Genomic DNA, 21,476 nt, shown 5'->3' on the forward strand with positions numbered 1-21,476 from the left:
ACCTCCGTTGACTGATGGTTGATAGTGTTAGTCTTGTGTGGGTCAAATGCAGCTAACTCTAGTTGTGACGATTGCAACAGTCATACCAACGCTGTGGTAGAAAAAGCTGCCCTTCTCTGCTTTCTGGTAGTATACGATTTTAAGATGAAAAACGATTTGAATCCATTGTTCCGAACAATTTTATATCAATTACTACTCTATTGTAAGGGCTACATTTGAAAGAATCTTTCAATTATCTGACCTTTTCGTTTTCATGTGTAGGTACATACAAGTCCCACCTTGGAACCCATTTCATTCAAGGAAGGTTAATTGGTACCTCTAATGGTGCCATTTCCTCTGTGGGTCTGAGTATACCCAGGGGCTACGTTTGAGTATTAGCTTTAGTATTTTTTAGTGGAAGGCCAAGAAATGGAGAAGAGTCAGGATGTGGGCAGAAGACACAGGAATGAGACATTGTTTTGTAAGGAGGATGCCAGACATCTCCACAGTGCTTTCTTGCCTCTGCTTTGTTGGGAAGCTGTGGTGCTGGCTTTTTTTTTTTTTTTTTTTTTTTGCATAGGCAGCAAGGACAACCATTGTCAAAGCCCGAAAGGCACATTTGATCCGTATGGAGTTTCAATAACTCAGTTTTCCTGGCAATACTATGAGTTTATTCTTTGTGCCGTGGTGAAAGGGATTTATGTCTGATTTCCGAACTAACACTGCAGTGCTGTTGCTGTTGAGCAGAAGAATACTGTGAGTTTGGTCTTGTGACGCCTTTAGGTCACAAGTAACTACATTTATTATAAACTATATATATGGTGTTGAAGAAAGGTAAAACAAGACAGCGTTAGCCAGTAAGCGGTTGTTTTTGGCAGCATTGTTATACTTTGTTACTATTGGGGTAACTGATAAAATTTGTAACTGTAGGCAGCTGGGGGTTGAAGACCATTGGCTCCAGGATGGGGCGAGGGGTATAAGTGGGGTTGCTCTTTATTCATTTAATAAGCATCACTAAGACCCAGACACACAGACATGACTGTGGGGAGATCCCGACCCTCTGAGTTTTTGAGTTTCTGAGGCATTGGTGAGAATTTGGGTTCCTGTAAGCCGAGCTCCCGAGTCTCCTCTGGATTGTGAATCTTCCCCCAACTCTTCTGTTTCTGATATGATGAAACCATTCTTTTCCCCGCTTGAAAGATCTTTCTTTGATGTCTCCTGCGCCTATTTTTAAGCTTTTCAAAGACAGAAACCTTTTTTTTTTCCCCAAAAATTACTGCTTGGTTTAAGATCAGTGGATTTGCTGTCCTGATTGCAGTCTTAATAATCAAAACTTTTCTGTTTCTCAGATCGATACATACCTTTTTATTGCCAACCCCTTTGGTGCTTATTGCAATATCTTACTTATTTTTAAAGGGTTTAGTTATGAGAAAAAAGCAGGGGGTTTGCCAAGTCAAGCTATGGCTCTTTGGCAGCTTTCTTTACAATTGCGTTTCTGAATAATCAATGTGCTTGTGAGGGGATGGCGCTTGAGGCTGGATGATTCTTTATGTGTTTAGAAGGAATCTCGTAAGTAAACCAGCGAATTCCTAATACTGGCATTGTCTTTTACACTAAGTGACACTTGATTCCCTTTTTCTCATGTAGAAAAGGAACACAATTTAGACATTATGATTTCATGATAGTGTAAGAGAAAGAGGTAGAGACCTAGATATGAAGTGAGAGTTATAGTTTGTTGGTGAACCTAACGCTACTTTCTTCTTTCTTTATTTATAGAAATGAATGGCTATGACAATAGGAAGGATAGCCTGAAAGTGATCCCCTGGGAAGCTTGATCTATTGTTCTCTATTCCCATGGATCTCATCTGGGGTGTCTGCCTGGTCATGGGTCTGTGGGAGGGGCTTAGCAAGAGCTGTTTTATACAGCCCAGCGAGTGAGTATCTTAGTGCTTGCCATCTTCTTTTCTGTCTTCTACACCACAGGACAAAGTGTGGCGTGGCCATGCTTGAGTTTGCATAAGTGTTTCCATATGGTCCATATGTTCTAGGCAGGACCTATGGTCGCACTCTTAGGAGGTGGTAACAACTTAGGGTGGGGCTTCATGGAGAGCTTTAAGGTTATTAAGGGTGAGCTCTTGCAACAGTTGTGGGACCTCAGATCCCTTTTCATCTTCTCTTGCTTCCTTTTTTATTGGGGTGAAAAGTTTGACCTGCTACTTGTCACCTGTCCATCCACCATTGATCATCAGTAGTGGATCTACTTGATCTTGCATGGGAATCTCCAAAACTGTGAAATATACCTTTCATATTTATAAGTTAGTTATAACACATTTGTCATCATGTTGGTGGACACATGGCTTCAATAATGAAATGTATACTTTTCTCCAAATGAAAGCATGATGGTTAAGTGAGAATCGTTCTTCCTCCAAGAAAGGGAATACAAGGTTTTTTCTTTGTTTCTTTCTATTTGGGGAAATAATTGTACTTTGATACCTCAGAATTTTCATGAAATGGGGGCCTACAGAGATAAAGTGCCTGTAGTAGAAGTGTGAAGATCTGAGTTTAAATACCCAGAACACGGAGGTGACCACCTGTGATCTCAGCCCTGAGGGGTAGAGTCAGGTGGCTCCCTGGACATCACTGGGCAGCTTGCATTGCTAAAATAACTAAGCTTCAGGTTTAATAAGAAATCATGTCTCAAAATATACAGCAGAGAGCCTTAACGAAGTCACCTGTCATTGACCTCTGATTTCTACATGCACACACACACATGTGCTTGTGCATTCGCATATGTACATGGAAGTGGAAAGGGAAAAGGGAAAAAGACGGCCCATCCTGGAATGTAATAATAAATATTAATAGAAAGCAGAAAGGATTATTAGCACTCCTCGCTTTTAGAAGGTGAGAATTACCACATTATTTAAGGCCTTCCCAATTTTCTAATTAATACTGGTCATATATTTAAATCTTGAGTTTCTGAAAGCGCAAGTAATTAAGGAGGAGTGGGGTCAGTCCCAAGACACCAATTACCCTTCCCAATTATAATTACAATAAGATTCTTATTTGGACAATGTTGTTATGTATGATGTAATGCTGTAATTTTTGTTCTAAAAAAGAAACATTTTGAGCAACTAAGCTATACCATATAAGCCCAACAGCCTCAACATGAGAAATTATAGGTTAGTCATTCTGTATTTGGAACATTTGGGACTGGAAGCATTTAAGATTTTGCATTAAATTTTTTGAATAGTTGTATACATCTTTAAGGCTATTAAGGGTGAGCTCTTGCAACAGTTGTGGGACCTCAGATCCCTTTTCATCTTCTCTTGCTTCCTTTTTTATTGGGGTGAAAAGTTTGACCTGCTACTTGTCACCTGTCCATCCACCATTGATCATCAGTAGTGGATCTACTTGATCTTGCATGGGAATCTCCAAAGCTGTGAAATATACCTTTCATATTTATAAGTTAGTTATAACATATTTGTTATCATGTTGATGGACACATGGCTTCAATAGGACACCCTCTCGTGTGTGTGTGTGTGTGTGTGTGTGTGTGTGTGTCTGGGTCCATGCTAAGTGTCTTCCACAATTGCTATCTACTTTAATTTTTAGAACAATGTCTCTCACTGAACCTGCAGTTTAATGATTCAGTTGCAACGGCTCACCCCCAAGCCCAAGGGAATCCTCCTGTCTCTGCGTCCCAAGTGCTGTGACTGTAGGCACATGCCCCTACACCTGGAATTTTATGTGGGCGCCGGGGGTAAGAACTTAGGTCTTTTTATGAGTGTATGGCAAGTACAGGCTGGGTGTGTCTAAAACCTAAGTCAGAGTTAAAAACTTCATTTGTGTCTCATGTTGATATTGTACCCACAGAAAGTAAATTCTATATAATGTTGGCTGAGAGGTCTGCTGGGGGTCTTTTACTTGTGGTGTCACTAAAGAGGTTAAAGATTTTGGAGCATTTTCAATATCAGGTCTTTTATCTGGAATGCCCAGCCCTGGAACCATGCTATGTAACAAAACCAAGAGCAGAGCGACACACATACTATACTAAACCCAGTAACTGATACCCTTAGGCTTTTGTTTTTGGAGACAGTCTTACTGTGAAGCCCCAGCTGACCTGGAATTCACTATACAGACCAGGTTATCCTCCCACTGATAGAGAGCCACCCGCCTCTGTCTTCTGAGTGGTGAAATCAAAGATGTGCACCACCACACCCGGCTACATCTCAAGTTTGATTTTCACATTTTTTAAATTCAGGACCCTTAGTTTTGTATGATTTGGGAGCTGAATTTTATAAAGAACTACAATAGGTATCATGGTCCGGAGTGTATCATTTGCTTAAGATATGGGCATCTGGGAAAGAAAAATGTTCGAGGGAAAAAAGCAATATTAAGACAGAGGTAACAGGATTGTGATGACTAATCTTGACCGTCAACTTGATGCATTTTAGAATCACCATGGAAACAAACCTCTGATCATGCCTATGATTTAGTTATTGGACTGATCAATTAAAGTGGGAAAATTCAGGACTGCAGTGTTAGAGTGATTAACCTCAGTTCAGATGATTCAAGGGACATACGTTTTCCAGTACTTTCTATGCTAAGTTACTGGGTGATGCACATAGCATTCAAGTTAAGATAATGTTGCAAGTGACATGATGTGCCAGTAAGGGGGCAGAGTAATGCTGGTGGGTCCCCTTCTCAGAAGAGAATGGGAGAGGGGAGTGGAGAGAAGATCTGTGTGAAAGAGGACTGGGAAGAGAAGAGGGCTGATGTTGGGATGTAAAGTGAATAAATAAATAAATAAACAAATAAATAAATGGAAAAACGAGACAATGTTGCAAGTGTTTATACATAGTCTACACTTGTATCTGAGTTCATTTGCTTGGGTTGGTTTTTTTTTTTTTTTCCCCATGAGCTGGATGGTCACCAAAAGACCATTACATGTTATTCATGGGTGAAATGGGACCAACATGACTGGAGGTTTATCAAGGGGCTGTAGCACCAACCAGCATATATGAGGCGGAATTGGAACACACAGCTTCCGTTGCCAAGGCAACACTGTTTTTACATAGATGAATGTGGAGTTATCAGGGAAAACAGGAAGAAAGGCACAGAGGGTGCCCCTGCCAGTGTGTTTCCTTGAGTCTATCTGTTTCAGAACAAGTCAGTCCTAATTATCAGACGATTGACATGTAATACATTGTTCCAAGTCATACTTGGAGTGTGTACTGGGAATGGAACCTCTCTGGCTCCATCATATCTCTGAAGAACTGGGCTTCGCTGCTCAGCCTGTACTTTATCCTGGATGTTTCAGCTTTCTGTGTCCTCTGAGACCCTTCTCTTATTACATTTCTGTCTCTTGAATTTTGATCAAAGAATATTTTAGAAAAAACTGTGTGTCTTTTTTTTACCCTAAAATCTTTTGCTGTACAAATCCAATTCATGTAAATGGTGGCAGATCCAACTCCACTTAAAACTCTTAGAATTGAGTGGTCAGCCCTGGAATCATATACATCTAAGTAACATTATATAGACCGAGCAGGTTATATTTATATATTGAGGGATAACTTTATATACTATATATTTCTATCATTAACATATTTTAATACATGTGTGTAATATAGACAATAACACAAGGAGGGCATAAATTTGAGTTCAGGGTACATAAGAAGGGTTAGATGGAGGAGTGGAAAGGGGGAGATAGTATACTCATTTGAATTTCAAAACATACCAAAAATATGTTTGAATATGCTTGGCCCAATGGGAAGCAGCACTATTAGGAGGTATGACCTTGTTGGAAGAAGTGTGTCCCTGTGGGGGGGGGCTTGAAGGTCTTATCTCAGGCCCCACCTAGTGTGAAAGAGACCCTTCGCCTGCCTGCCTGGGGAAGAGAGCTTCCTTATGGATGCCTTAGGGTCAAGATGTAGATCTTGGTTCCTCCAGTGCCAAGTCTGCCTGCCTGCCATCATGCTTCCTGCCACAGTGATAATGGACTGAACCTCAGAAATTTTAAGCCAGTCCCAATTGGTCATGGTGTCTCTTCACAGCAATGAAACCCAAACTAGGACAGAAGTGAAAGGAAAGGATGCTTCATGTTTTAGGTGTCACATGTAACTGTAGCTCATTTCATACTTTCATGGGAAAGCGAGGTGGGACAGTACTTGAAGCTTTGCGACTGTCATCGATTCTCCAAACTGAGAATCTATCTTTCTATCTTTTCCCCCTTGTTTCCCTTCTGTTAGAGCTGTTGTTATTTCTGCCCTACCTCAGTCAGAGAGCATGGATTCACCTTGCAACACTTTGTTCCTCCCACTTTTTTGTTAGTAACTAGTTTATATAACAATGTATTTGTTTACTCTGGCCTCCCTTTGTGTACCTATATAGGTCAACTTCTCATTCCTGCCCAACCACGGTTTCTGGGACTAGTAAAGCTCTGGGCGGAGGAAGGTGTACCTACTTTTAAAATGTGGAATGTGTGTTCAGTTTTGGGCAGTCTTACTGACCACTACTTTTCTTGTATAATATAATCTGTTTGTTTTTCATATTCTTGGATAGCGTCTTTACTCTCTCCACTGCACTGCCTCTGTGCACAGCTACCAGTGTAATCTTTCTGAACAAGAATTTTACCAATTTATTCTTCATTGACTTCCTAATGCCTGTGAAGGCCTCTCCCTTAGGTAGACATCCATGTGCAACCTCCAGATCATTCAGAGATTGATCAATTGTTTTTGTTCCTCAGATGTCACACAAGTCAGGCTCTCTTGAGTTTCCAACCTCTTACCTTGTGTTTGATATTTTCCAGACATGTTCTCATGCCTGCCTTTAAAAAAATCTTACAGTGCTTCAAGGCTTGCCTTAAGCTCTGCCTTCTTTTGGTCGGATTCTTTGATCATAAGAGCTCATAAAACTATCTTTCATCTGACCTCAGCCACCATCAGAGAAAGACACACCACCGTGTTCTTCAGCACTGAGGTGCAGCTGTCGATTAATCCAGGTGCTCTCTTAGGATTGCATTTCACAGTAATTGAAAAATCCCTTTTAGACCGAAACATAGACTTAAGAAATTTATACAGTGCCCTGTGGATGCACACAAAGATAAGTATATTGAACCAGTTGAGAAACCTCTACAGCCTATTCACATCAGAATCTGACTCTTCAGGGCTTTTCCTTCAAAGCCAGTGACAATAGTGCCTAAGCTGCAATGCTGGTGTTTTCCCAGAAGATGTCAGGGAAGATTTTAAGATAACAGCCGGGACAAATGCTCCTCCTTAAGTGGACTGTTAGTGGCTTGAGGACCATCATATAAGGTGCTGGAGTGGCCCCGATATTTGGGGTGACAACTGGATCTGTACAAGTACCAGCTGTGGCACTTGTGCCAAGACTGATGCCTGCAAACAGCAACCCTGAGTGTAAGCAGCATTCATGCAGGGCTGGCACGTAGCTCAGTGGTAGAGCCCTCGCCTAGCATGTGAACAACACTGGGTCTGTCTTCAGCACCCAGAAAAAAAAAAAAAAAAACACACACACACACTCGATTTCCATATTGTAAAATTTGCAAATAATGTGTAGGTCAGAATGGGTTTGCAATTTTATATGTTGTCCTTTGTATCATTATTTATAGGCTCATTCTGTTAGACCTCAGTTGAACATTCTTTTGTTTTTTAAATTCTATTATTCACTGATTATTTATTTACATCCCCCATGTTCCCCCCCCACCCCCCCACCCTGGTTCTGAAAGAGGGAAGATCAATGAAAATATATCAATGGTAACAGATGAAGTGTGAATTCTTCTGTTTCTTGGGACTTGGTCAGAAGCAAAAGCTTCCAAACAGCTCTAGGCTAGGATTTGTGGGTTAAAGTCATTCTTCGGGAATTTGTTCCTTGTGTTGTTATTGCTGCTAATTATGGTCATAACTCATTTGTAGATTAAAAATGAGGGGATATGTTTGATTTATCGAGTGTACATGATACAAGAGTTTTTAATGTTTATTAGACAGTTTTAGTTCTATTATAAAACCTATCAAAAGGTGAGGAGACAGCTCAATAGGCGGTAGATGGATACTCAGCACACTTATGTGAGGGCTGGGTCTTGGATCCTCAGAGCCCACTGAAAAACCAGGCAGGCATGGTGCTTCCTTACAATCCCATCACTTGAGAGGCAGAAATGAGGATCTCTGGGGCAAGTTGGAAGCTAGATAGCACGTGTTGGTGAGTTCTGTGTTTAGTCAGAGACCCTGCCTCAGTAATAAAAGTGGAGAGTGACTGAGGAAGACACCTGAAGTCAACTTCCAGCCTCCACATGCACAAATGCACACATACACATGGGTGATCACACATATATACATAATTGCATGCTTATGTATCATGCATAGTCACAGACACACACACACACACACACACACACACACACACACACACACACACCCTCTTAGCAAACAAAAGTTCTGACACTTTAGCTAGGAAGAGAATAGAGTTGAGATTTACATCCAGGTCTGTTGGACCCTGTTACCACCTGCTTTGTGACACACAGACTAGGCAGTAATACAGGGTTCCAAGGCCCAAAGTGCAGGGCTCTTAATCAATTTTCTTTGAAATGTAAGCATTAAAGGAAATTTTTCAAACCACAAGTTCAAGTAAAGCTTATACTTATTCTTAAAAATGATACTTTGTTCAATTTGTAATTGTATTTTAGTTTGATCGTGCACTTATTTATTAATAGCTTTGCTTGAAGATAGAAATTACCATTTTTTCTTTTTCTCTTCTCTTCTCTTCTCTTCTCTTCTCTTCTCTTCTCTCTTTCTCTCTTTCTCTCTTTCTCTCTTTCTCTCTTTCTCTCTTTCTCTCTTTCTCTCTTTCTCTCTTTCTCTCTTTCTCTCTTTCTCTCTTTCTCTCTTTCTCTCTTTCTCTCTCTCTCTCTCTCTCTCTCTCTCTCTCTCTCTCTCTCTCTCTCTTTCTTTCTTTCCTTCTTTCTTTCTTTCTTTTTTTTGACAGGGTTTCTCTGTGTAGCTCTGACTATCCTGGAACTAGCTCTGTAGACCAGGCTGTCCTTGAACTCACAGAGCTCTTCCTGCCTTGGCCTCTCAAGTGCTGGGATTAAATGAGTGCACTGCCTCTGCTGCCACCACTACCCGATATATATATATTTGGTTTTTTGAGACAGGGTTTCTCTGTTTAGCCCTGGCTGTCCTGGAACTCACTTTGTAGACCAGGCTGGCCTCGAACTCAGAAATCCGCCTGCCTCTGCCTTCCGAGTGCTGGGATTAAAGGTGTGCGCCACCATGCCTGGCTATATTTTTATTTCTTAAGAGCTGTGATTTTGGAATGCATGATCAAATTTGAGAATGTGAAAGTCAGCGCCTTTTTTTTTTTTTCCCTGAGTGTGGAATAACTGTGCATATTACAGTTAATTTTTAAAGGTTGGTTTACTTTTCTTTGTGTGTATGTGTGTCTATATGTGTGAGTATAAGCCACGCACATGCATGTGTGGGGAGGTCATGGAGGCCAGAGCAAGGCATCTGATCCCTTGGAGTTACAGGTGGTCTAAGATATGTAATGTGGGTGCTGGGAGCTCAACTCAGATACTCAGGAAGAATAGCAAATGCTTAAGGGCTGAGCCACCTCTCCAGTTCCACAATTAATAGTTTGAATAAATTTGTATTTTATTAGTGGTTTCATCTGTAACATGTAGTTCAATGTCTGACCTCATGAAAGACACACAGAAACATTTGTTGGATAAGTGAATGATTAAAGGTGAAATGTCACACGTTTTCTGAAGGTATTTGGATTTCCGGATGAAGTCTTCTGCCTGGATGTGACCATTTCCTGTTTCTGTCTTCCCATCATGCCTAGCACAGGATTTTTGTATGGCTAACCATTTTCAGCCTTCAAGACACATTTTTATATATTGCCTGGTGGAATGTGCTTGTAGAAAAACCTTCCTGACTTTGCTATTGGTAAATGTTGGATACCTCTCTTCCAACTATCAGAAATATAAAGAAGTGTGCCTTGAGAGTGGGTAACTTGGTTGTACATTTGCTCTGTTTGTTCTACTTAATGGCAGTTCTCAATGAGTCTCTTTCAGGTTCAGGGACCCTTAAGAAGATCCCTCAAGGCACCAGCCTTATTCTACTGAGCTTCAAAGGGGTCGAGCTTGAGCTGCAGTGGCTGAAGACTCTGAGGTTTGCCATGAAACCTCAGGAGAGTTGAGGGCATATACGCCAAAACACAAATGAATGGTATCAGTCAGGTGTAGAAAATTTCCCAAGAAGTAATGGCCCTAGGCGATCACATTGTGAATAGCTGCTGCTGAGACGTGGGTGGCACCTCATTTACACTGGTTAAGCATATCTAGTGAGCGATGAGCATGGCTCACCGGAGCCTTACTTCTCTCCTGAGGGTCACATGTTGACAATGTTCTCGGGACTAATCTGAACTGCTTAGCAGGGACGATCAGACTATCTTGTCTTATTCTGTGTCTCTCCTGTGACCTGTGGCCACCGTTCACAATTATAACAACAAACAGCTGCTTACCAATACACAGAGGTTGATTGAAAATTATCTTTATATCTCACGTATAGTGTGCGCTTCATTTGCCTGAGGCTCTATGTTAAGTCTGCCGTGACCCCGGATGTATTCACACACCATGTTGGCTCAGAAGATGACACTCCCAAATGTACAGCTGTGAAGTTTAGAGTGAGAACCCGTGAAGAGCCGCACATTCAGGGAGAGTTTTCTTTCTCCTTATCTATCTTCAAGTCCACATAGTCCAGGAGACATTATTTGCTGCAAGTGCTTTCCTCAGCCATCCCAGCAGGAAGAGGAAACACATGCAAATGGCAGGCAGGAGTGATGGCTACCACAGGGGCATTACCCCAAGGCATTGTCTGTTCTTTGAGTCAATTCATCTCCGTGAAAAATAATCTACTCTTCCGATAAAATTGCTCAATACTTTTTTTTCTCTCCTCAAAGAAGAACAGATGTAAGCTTCTAAATCTTACTGAACTGCTGGGCACCTGGGTGATTCCCGTGTGTGCAATACTCTGCATGGCTTCTCCCTTGTCAATCTGTCTACTGCCTTTGTCAGATTCAAACACTGAACTTCCAAGGGAAAATAGAGAGTTCTTCTGTGCCTATACTTCTGACTTTAAATATGCTTTTGTTATTTGCTTGCCATCAGTATTCAACACCAAATATCTGTATCCATATTAACACTACAAATGGAGGCCACACCCTAACTGGCTGATGGCTAGGTGAATTGATTGTCCTGATATCAAGGTAGTGCCCTGGTTGTCAATTCTGTTTCTGATGAGGTTGAATAGCAGGGGACTCCTCAATTTCCTGATGATCTTTGAATAATCCGAAAAGGATTTATTTACTAGATTTTATTTTACGTTTTAATTTTTTTGAGATAGAGTTTCTCTATGTAGCTGTAGCCATCTGGAACTCCTCTGTAAACCAGGCTAGCCTGGAACTCACAGATATCGGCCTCTATCTCCTGAGTGCTGGGATTAAAGGTGAGCACCACTGCTGCCTAGCTAACTGCTGGATTTTTAATCCCAAGGATCCAATGAAATGGACCTTAAATTCTGCCATTTGTGTGCTTTGATGGGAGGGTTGTAGGTGAGAGGTCTCTCCCCATCCGTCGGTGCGGAGAGGAAGATCTAGATGTTTAGGCTTATGGAATGCAATGCTTTGCTTTCCATGCTTGGGCGGCCGTGTGAACAGGAGTAATTTATGGACACCATTTGCCATTTGCATATGAAATAGGCTGCTTGTTCTTTATGGGAGAGGAAATGGCTCCTTTGGGTCACAATTAGCCTATCAAGCAATTAGTCACAATTAGTCACCATGCTGGCAGTTAATTGTGCACACAAAGTTGTTTAGACAAAGTAAGACTGAATTTCCTAACTCGAGTAATATATCCAGAGCTGTGACTTGTCTGCCTTCTGCTTTGATCAGGTTTAAGGTTTCTTATTGTTCAGAGAAATAATTTAAGCTCCTTTATTGACTCAAAGCTTATTGTTGGGCAGTGTATGGAATGGAACATTAGAACTTGTGGTTGCAACCAAGCAGTTAAATTGCTTTCTCTTGTTGCTAAACATGATTAAGAGGCGTGCTTAAACGGCACAGCATGGAAACAGTATTACCCTAACAACGAAGGACCACAGAATCGAGGAAAGGCCCCAGGGCAGAGACTCAGGGAAGGATATATGAGCATCGCAGATGGACTGACTTCTCGCCTCAGTTCTGTGAATATCGAGAGTCACCCACATGCATGAGAAGCAACAGCGCGATGCTGTGACCCTCTTAGAGTCTTTGCCTGTGATATTCCACTGGAGGATGAACAGCTCTCTTGGTAGTTAGAAGACCATTCTGGAGGAGCTGACTTGGGGCCATCCCAGATTGCTGGGATGTTTAGGATCGGCAGACGACAACTCTGGAAGCAGAGTGTCACCCGAGTTCTGACGGTAAGGAGCTGGCGTAAACACCTCTAATGCCAGGTAGAAAAAGACCTGACACAACTTCAAATCTATAGTCAGGTGAATCTGTGAAAAAGATGTTTGTTCACTAAGTCTCTGACGTGCTGCATGCATTGGTATTTCACATGTAAAAGGAGAGCTGTGACTTTCGACTTTACTGCAGATTTCTGCCCGAGAATAACTACATGTAGCCATTTATGAGTGATCCTTAGGAAAGATGTTATTCTAGGGTGGAAAATGTTTGGGTTGGTAGTTTGGGCTTTGTATATTCCTTAAGGCCTGTAAACTTTTGCTGGCTATTAGATATGGTTAAGGCAGATTCTAGGATACAATGTATTTTAGGATCTTTGACACCTCTCAAATCTAATATTTGTAGAAATGAGGTCATGGACCTGGAGATAAAGGGACAAGAATCCTCTTCCCCACATGGGGTCCTTCTCAGCTGCTGCATGCCAGCTGCTCACAGGGAGGACCTTGAACCTTCCACTGCCAGTCTGTGCCAAAGCCTTCCCCTCCAACATTACTCTATTGCTTCTTGCCAGGCATGGTCAAGGATCCTTATGTCTGAGTACTCGTGGGTGGGGTCTCCTTCAAGTAGTCATGGACAGACCTAGCCTAGTGTGACAGAAAGATGGGCATTCCTATCTTGAAGCAGCTAGACAGAGTTTAGTAGGTTACAAGACGGATTTTGCAACAGATGATCCACATCTGGCCGGAGGCCTGTTTGTTCTGCCAATAGTTGCTTCCACTGGACCTTGCAAGTATTCAGAGTGCACTTGTCATGAGCCAGTGTTTGTCATAGGCTCTGTGGTAGAGCAGGGAAATGGGCAGATACTCAAATGGGGCCACAAGACAACAAGTCACAAAGATTAAGTCAACAATCCCAGGAACGAGCTATACTAAATTAAAACTTGGGAACAAGCCAGATGACACCTGCTGAGCCATCTTACCAACTTATGATTTGTTTATTGAGGCTGGGTCTCTATCCCAGGCTGGTCTTGAACACCCTATGTAACCAAGAGTGTGACTTTGAACATCTGATCCTTTGTCCCTACCAAATTAGTTTGTATTATTCTACAGATGGAATTCAGGCTGGGTACGATTAAGCTATATCCCTAGCCATAAACTTTAATTTTTAATTGGCAAAAATTGCAACTTTGGGGGAATGTAAGATGTTTTGATGCATTGAACATTTTAGAATGAGGCAAGTCCCTCACTTGCATACCACTTCTTTAGGAGTCTCTGCTTTCTAAATAACCTTCTGTTGCTATAGAGCTTAGGATACAATACAAATAATGCCTGTGATGTAATGGAGTGAGCTGGTCTTCTCTTAGTTATGAAAACTCCTTGCCCTCTTTTATCATGTCTGAGACATTATAATCAAATGCAAACATTTAAATATAATTAATGAATTAAATTCCTCAACAAGTGCTACCTCTTGGGAGTAAATCTTTTTGGGAAGTTTCATCTCTCTTTTTTTTTTAATTAGGTATTTATTTCATTTACATTTCCAATGCTATCCCAAAAGTCCCCCATCCACTCCCTCACACCCACTCCCACTTCTTGGCCCTGGCGTTCCCCTGTACTGAGGCAGATAAAGTTTGCACAACCAATGGGCCTCTCTTTCCACTGATGGCCAAGTAGGCCATCTTCTGATACATATGCTCAAGAAGAACGAAGACCAAAGTGTGGACACTTTGCCCCTTCTTAGAATTGGGAACAAAACACCCATGGAAGGAGTTACAGAGACACAGTTTGGATCTGAGATGAAAGGATGGACCATCTAGAGACTGCCATATCTGGGGATCCATCCCATAATCAGCCTCCAAACGCTGACACTATTGCATACACTAGCAAGATTTTGCTGAAAGGACCCAGATATAGCTGTCTCTTGTGAGACTATGCCGGGGCCTAGCAAACACAGAAGTGGATGCTCACAGTCAGCTATTGGATGGCTCACAGGGCCCCCAATAGAGGAGCTAGAGAAAGTAACCAAGGAGCTAAAGGGATCTGCAACCCTATAGGTGGAAAAACAATATGAACTACCCAGTACCCAATGGACCAAATAGACAATGCATATTGATGTAACATGCTGCAATATTACTAAGATAATGCTGTTCCCATCATACTTCACTGGGGTGACCATAACTAGCATTCAAGAAACAGAGATGAGATGAAACTCATCAATATGCATTGTCTATTTGGTCCATTGATATGATAATTATTGAGTAGTAGCTTTTTGAGCTGAAATGCTCAATGGAAAAAGAGTCCAAAGCATGACATGTAGCATAGCAGCTATAGACAGAGATTTATTCAGCCTTGATCTGGAACTTCAACTACACTGCTGCTGTATTATAATTAGGTTAAAATGATATGTTAATTGCTTTTACCCATGTGTATCCATGACAGCAGCAACAAAATGTAGTAGAAGTTCTATGTACATGAAAAAGACAGGCCATCTCTTTCTTTTCTCATATAATAAACTTGAATGCTTTCCAATTTAAAAATACTTGAAATAACTCTATCTAGTCACTTATCAGCAAAACCTCAGCACAGATATATCTGCCTTCTTTCCTTTTTTCTCAGATTGAGAAAAAAAATGTTTAGTATTTATTTACCATGGACATGGAAGACATGAATCAGAGACCCAATAACTCATTTTTATTTCTCTAGAATGAAACCAAAATGCATGGTTTTGTGGGTCGATTTTGTTAATGCCAAAGAAAAGGTACAACCAGAACATGACAGTCATCTTGACTGTTGAGGTCATCCGTCTTCGAGGGAGAAAGGTTTTACAATGGAGATGTTATCTCTCAGCTGCAGAGAGACCTGTTGTTAGTCTTGCATGCATTCATGCTAGATAATGCGGTTGGTGAGATTTCGGATTGTTCCCAAGGATTCAGGGATTCCTGTGGGTAGAGGTTGAGGGGCATAGGAGCGCTCCCTTGGAGAGGCATAATGTCTCCTACTGAGATGCTCTGCAGGAGGCCAAAGCTTGTTTTCAGTGTGGTGGACGGAGGAGGCCGGGACATAAAGAACCTAAGCTGTCTGATACCACGTGGACACTAAGAGGCTGTCAGTAGTGTTGCTCTCTGGCACTATAGCCAAGTTGGTGTCCTTTGTTATTCAAGCCTAGACTTGTTTGTCTTGGTGACCACATTTCACATTGAACGTGTCAAAATGCTTTCATTGGAACCAAGGAAAGCAATTGGCTTGAGGATTTACTGGGGAAGTGGAGAAGGGTGGGTATTGCTTGCTAATGGGCAGGTGACTATTCTTGGGTCCGATCTAGTTAGGGCCCAAAGATGCTCCTATTGCATCGATATAGGAGGTAGACGTGTGAGAACACATCAAACTGCACTGATTTCACAGCTGGTGTTTACATCCCTACCTTATGCCTAATGCTGTGCTCCAGGATACAATAGGGGAAGTCTCCCCAGAAAAGATGACTTCCTTCCATTCTTCTTTTTTCCCCTTGCAATTCTAAGAAGCAGCAAAAAAGAGGCTAAGAATTAGAAGGACCCCACTAACTCTTGGAACCTTCCATCCAAAGCTCCTATTCAAACAATAACCTGGTAGCACCAATCAATCACTGTCCCTTCAGAGCATGATTTTTGCTCAACAGACTTCCTGGGGAGTGTCGAGAATTAGCTGGGCTCAGGTTCCAGTCCTGGACAAGCAAGTCAGGCCTCCTTGTGGGAGGCACGGGCACCAGCAGTTCCTGGGTGATTCTGGAGGACAGATGGCTTTAAGCACTGTGATTTATTTTATGAATGAGAGAAGTTTGGAAATTTTACCCTGGTGTCATATAGAATGTGAATGGTGACATATATATTTTAAGTGCTTGGACCAGAGCCACCCTGAATTAATGACCCTGGTTGCCAGAGGAAACTGTGTAAGAGAAAAATTCTGTAAGATAGGTAGTTCTGATTTCGGAGGAAAATCACTGTTGAATGGGGTGTGGGTGAAATAAACGGCTGTGTGAAAGCTCACTAAATCTTTTACATCCAGATACTTGGTGTGCAGACAGCTGACTGAGCATTGGGGGTGGGGTGGGGTGGCCTGGAGAGATGACTCAGTGGTTAAAAGCGATCTTCTAAAGGACTCATGTTGGGGTCCTAGCCCCAATGCCTGCTAATATCTATAACTCTGGAGTCCCCTTTGGCTGGGTGGGTGTGGTATGGTGGCCCATGTTGCTTTTATCTCCAACACTGGGGAGGGAGAGGCAGGCTGATCTCTGATCTGAGTTTGAAGCCAGTCAGAATGATATAGTGAGTCCCCCACCCCCCTTTAAAAAGAGTTGAGTTGGGAAGATGGAATGTTGGGAAGAGGGGGGTTGGTGATGGTAATGTTCCTCCTGAGGGCTTATAGTTAGGTTTTTTTTGGGGGGGGGGATTCATTTATCCTAAATAGTAAAGTAGAGATAATATGTTCACACAGAGATCATTATGTTAAAATAGCAATGTTACAGGCTTTCTGGGGAATGTGAATGAGACTTTTAACTTTGTTTAGAGTGAGGATCTCCTAGATTCCAGTACCCCTGTGAACCGGAGACTACCTCAACAGTTTTGTGTCTTTTGGTTGGGTGTCCTAGGAGACATCTTGTGATGCCATCTGGTTTTTGTTTTTGTTTTTTTTTTTTTTTGTCACTTTTAGAAGACAATAGCTTTGAAACCTGTACAACCTCAATGTAAGGTGTGTGAGGTGTGACTGTCTCTGAGGGAAGACCACTCCCATGCTCTTGGGTGTGCCTTTCTGAGCATTTCTCAGACACCTGTGTGTATGTGTGTCTTATAAAATCTACCATTAGAATACTTCCTAAAGGTAGGCAATCTTTCATTGGGCTGAAAAGAATGATATAAAAGGGAATTAGCATAGGAGCAGTTTAAGGGCTCCTTGAAACTCAAGAGAAATAGATGGGCCACCCACTGGATGGCACCTTCCCTGTTTAAGTGCTGTCTCTGCTACTGGGTCTGCAGTTGTGCTGAATTAAAGACGGCTTCACCAGGCCACCTGCTGTGAGTGGGAGTCGCCGGGGCGGCGGGCAGGCGGTGAGGTTCTTTCTCTCCAGGACACAGACCACTTTGCTCAAGAGTTCTTAATTCACAAGGAGCAGCCCTGCCTTCTGGGTAACTGTGACCCTTCTCTGGGAGGAATAAAAGGAAAGTGGAGTGAGACAGGGAAGGTGTGAGAAGCGTTTCTAAGTTGGTTATCCCAGTCAATTAAAGAAGACTGGGTGGGTTGGAAAACACCTTGCAGAGCTGGGAGAAGTGCCCCCCCCCCTGGGGGGGGAGGGTTAAAAAAGAAAAGGCTGGAAGTCAAAAAGAGAGGCTGAAATGTAGAAGAGAGGTTTCTCTTCCCCTCAGTGTCTTCAATTGAACTTGAACAGGAAGTTGGTTCAGTTAGCATCATTTTGGGGGATGGGGATAAGTTTTACTTGGGTCCCATCAGCATCAGACTGAATCCTGGTCTCCAATGTCAGATCCACATTGATCTGAAGTAATTGGTTCCATCCCTTTCTTGGAAGTGACTTGTGAAGTAAACCAGCCAGTTAATTCACCCATTGATTATACAAATCACAGGGCAGGGTGGTGTGGCATCTTTCCTTTGAAAGGTCAGCATCACAGGCTATAACAAAAAGGCAGATAAACAAGAGGAAAACAACGCAGAGTTATTTAATTAAAAATTTGCACGACACAGAGGCCTTCAGAAATAAAGAGTCAAGGACCCAAGGAAACTTTCTCTTTCTGTAGACTGTCAGGTGGAAATATGATCAAGTGAGCAGAGAGAATGTGAGCTTGTAAGTAGAGAAACTCAACTAGGCTTCTGTGTTCCAGTTTTTCTGTGTATCCTTCCTTCCCCTTGGGTATGGGATATGGTTGAGATGCCTCAGGAATGAAGTCCTCGCAGGAAGGGGACAGAAAGGAGAGTGGCCTTTCTAATTTTTGTGGCTTAGTTCGAAGAAGCTCATACACTCAGCGACACTTCCCTGGAGAATATGACAGGTCCCTCTCTCTCAGCAGGTATCCATTACAAACACAATAGCTTCCTGGTTAGGGGTGGGGCTTTGTGTCCACATTCCTCTCTTAGAAGGCACTACACTTCAGAGCAGTGGTTTCTAACCTTCCTAATGTGGAGGCCCTCATGTCATGGTGACCCCCCCCCCAACTGTAAAATTATTTCATTGCTAATTCGTAACTGTAATTTTGCTACTGTTGTTAGCATTCTGTTTAAGCTCTGCCCCACAGTTACCTGGCAACAGTCAGGTAGACCTGACTCACTATAAAAGGGGCTGCTTGCTCCCTCCTCACTCTCTTGCTCCTTGATCTTTCTCTGTTTCCATTCCCCCATCCTCCCCCCCCCATGTGCTCATGGCCAGCCTCTACTCCTCTACTTTTCTTCTCTCTCTCTCCCTCCCTCCCTCTCTCTCTCTCTCTCTCTCTCCCTCTCTCTCTCTCTCTCTCCCTCCCTCTCTCTCTCTGCCTTTCTCTGCCTCTACTACCCTCTTGACTCCCCTTCCCATGACCTGAATAAACTCTATTCTATACTATATCATCGTGTGGTGTGGATGGTCCCTCAAGGGGAAGGGTTGCCTCAGGCCCACCGAGGCACCCCTTTCCCCCATACCTGACTACACCTCCATAGAACATATTCCCACTCTCTGTAGCTTTTTATATACACATCAACTGTTACGAACCATAATGTAAATATCTGGTATGCTACCCACAAAGGGATCTCAACTCACAGATTGAGAACTGCTGCTTTGGAGTATCATTTGGAGAGCCCCTGCAATATTACTTGAGGCTCTTGCATGTGCCAGACACTGTTCTGGGCATTGAGGATGTCACAAAAGTCCAAAGAGAACCACGCTTTGCTACAGTGTTGATGTCCTTGCAGTGAGGACGGTGTTGAGCTGGGATTTGTTTTCCTTCAATGCTCAGGAGACAGATAAGAGGGGTCACGTGATGTTTGTTTGTGGCAGGGAGATAAGCTAAGCCAGGTGGGTCATTGGTGGGTATTCTTAGGAAAAAAAAAAAAAAAAAGAAATACATACTCTGTCAGTATCCAGCCATTTCATCTGGATAGGTGCTTCTTATAAATTCCCATGAGCAGAAGGTCATAGACTGTCCTGCTTCACCTAGCCGGGAAAGTGGAATAAAGAAAGCTGACTGTCCTGACCAGACCCATGTCCTTGGCCTTGCCAGCACAATCTAATCATCAAGTGATCAAGTAGCCGCAAGCTTCAGATTGATATGGACAGCAAATCAAAACCAATCATCAGGGTATTTACTTTGGTTATTTATGATAAGGAACCTGAAAGTGATTTGCAGATTCGGTATTGTTTACAGTTTTCTCAGGTGGGGACTTTAATGTCTAGCACAAGCTACCTGTACATGCACATAAAAAACAAAACAAAACACCCATTTCAAACAAGCAAAAGTGTGTTTACTTAATAAACATAGAACTGGATTTCATTAAAGTGGAAATTTTTGGTTTAGATAAGCAATGGGCTAATCATATTATGTAGAAAAGCTTTTGAACAATGATCTCTATTATCTATTATCTGCGTATCTATCATTTGTCTGTCTATCTACCATGTATCATATCTATCTATCTATCTATCTATCTATCTATCTATCTATCTATCTATCTATCTATCTATCTATAATTCATTATATTTTTATTGCATCCATTCTTTTGCCCAATCACTTCCCCCTGTAAAGATATTGACTGATCACAGTGTATAAAATACAATGTAGATAAAAGTGCACCTTTTCATTGGGAGCAGCAGCAAGGAAGAGAGAAGTGTGGGGGTGACAGGAAAGCACAGAACCCACTCTCTTGAATGCACAAGCAGAGAATTCAGGTCTCAGAATTTTTAGGGACCGAGGGTGGGATGGGGGAGTTTGTAGTTCCTGGGAGACTCAGGAGTAGAATGATAGAGCTGAACGAATGGCAGGTAAGCTGGGAGACAACACCAAGGTGGCAGTCAACAACCTAGAATATAAGTACTAGTCTCTGCCTACAGCTCCCTACAACCTGTACACAGACCCTGGTATCCTTCTAGAACATCCTAGAATAACCCTTAGCTGCTAATTTAAAGAAAACATCTATAGAATGGATTCATCAGTCATCGTCTCCCTCAGAACTCTACTATTCAACTTGTCCATAGGTTGTGCCACAGGACTCCCAGCCTGCCACTCACATGTGAGGAAAGCTGTAGATGGTCCATCGTCTCAAGTTTCTTGTGTGCAGAGAGCAGTGTTGTGTTTGGTTTCACCATAGCAAATGATGTAAAGCAGAAGTCTAGTCAAGTGTGCATGTTCAGTCACAAAGGGGCTCTCAGCTTTGTAGTTCCTTCCTTCCCCCACTTCTTCAGGGAATCATCGAGGTCACTGTGGTGTGCCTGGGTCAGAGGCAAACCTGCCAAAAGGTAATGCCAGTGGGGAGAGGGCTTCGACATTCATGTAACTGAAAAATTATCAGTGAGAGTGCTGTTTTACTTACATTTTGATATATGGACCAAATGCCATGGTTATCCCATTTTAATCCATGTGCTGGGTGACTTGGTGGTTCCCCATTCTGTAAGGACTTTTGTTAGCTCACTATAATGACTCGGTGTCAGAGTCAAAATAGAAGACGAAGCATGTGCAGTTCACCCCCAGTTTGCATGGGCAAATGCAGACACCGACTATGTTGTGGAGTTCAGGGCGAAATAATCAGAAATTAAAACAACCAAATGGGCAGATCGGCTTGGTGAAAAAGCCACCGAGCTCTGTGAAGGTGCACAGCACTAGAAAGTTGCCTGGAATCTGGATTTTAACATCTTAGGAGTACAGTTTATATTATGCTTTACTGAGAAAGAATACACATTAAAGGAGGAATGGAATTTCACAGCTACATCGTATAATCCTTGGGTCTTGGAGTTTGAGGGATTACAGGACAGAGAGGTTAAATCACAGGCTTGAGGGATCGTAATTGGTGGAGGAGCTGGGACTAGAATCTTTGACC

The 21,476-nt window shown here is 42.3% G+C and overlaps 1 protein-coding gene across 2 annotated transcripts in view; it reads left to right on the forward strand.

Moving 5' to 3' along the window:
- Dnah5 (dynein, axonemal, heavy chain 5) overlaps nucleotides 1-21,476 on the forward strand; it is a 317,192-nt gene that overhangs the window by 36,730 nt on the left and 258,986 nt on the right. Inside the window, exon 1 of one of the 2 annotated variants that reach the window (NM_133365.3) lies at nucleotides 12,183-12,452. The exons of the other annotated variant lie outside the window; for it this stretch is intronic. Coding sequence (NP_579943.3) covers nucleotides 12,396-12,452 — 57 coding nt within the window. The 5' untranslated portion in view covers nucleotides 12,183-12,395. Of the gene's footprint in view, nucleotides 1-12,182; nucleotides 12,453-21,476 lie in introns of those variants that run through there. 2 annotated transcript variants of the gene reach the window in all.

The sequence above is a fragment of the Mus musculus genome, chromosome 15, assembly GCF_000001635.26.
Source record: "Mus musculus strain C57BL/6J chromosome 15, GRCm38.p6 C57BL/6J".
In the NCBI taxonomy this organism is placed as follows: Eukaryota; Metazoa; Chordata; class Mammalia; order Rodentia; family Muridae; genus Mus; species Mus musculus.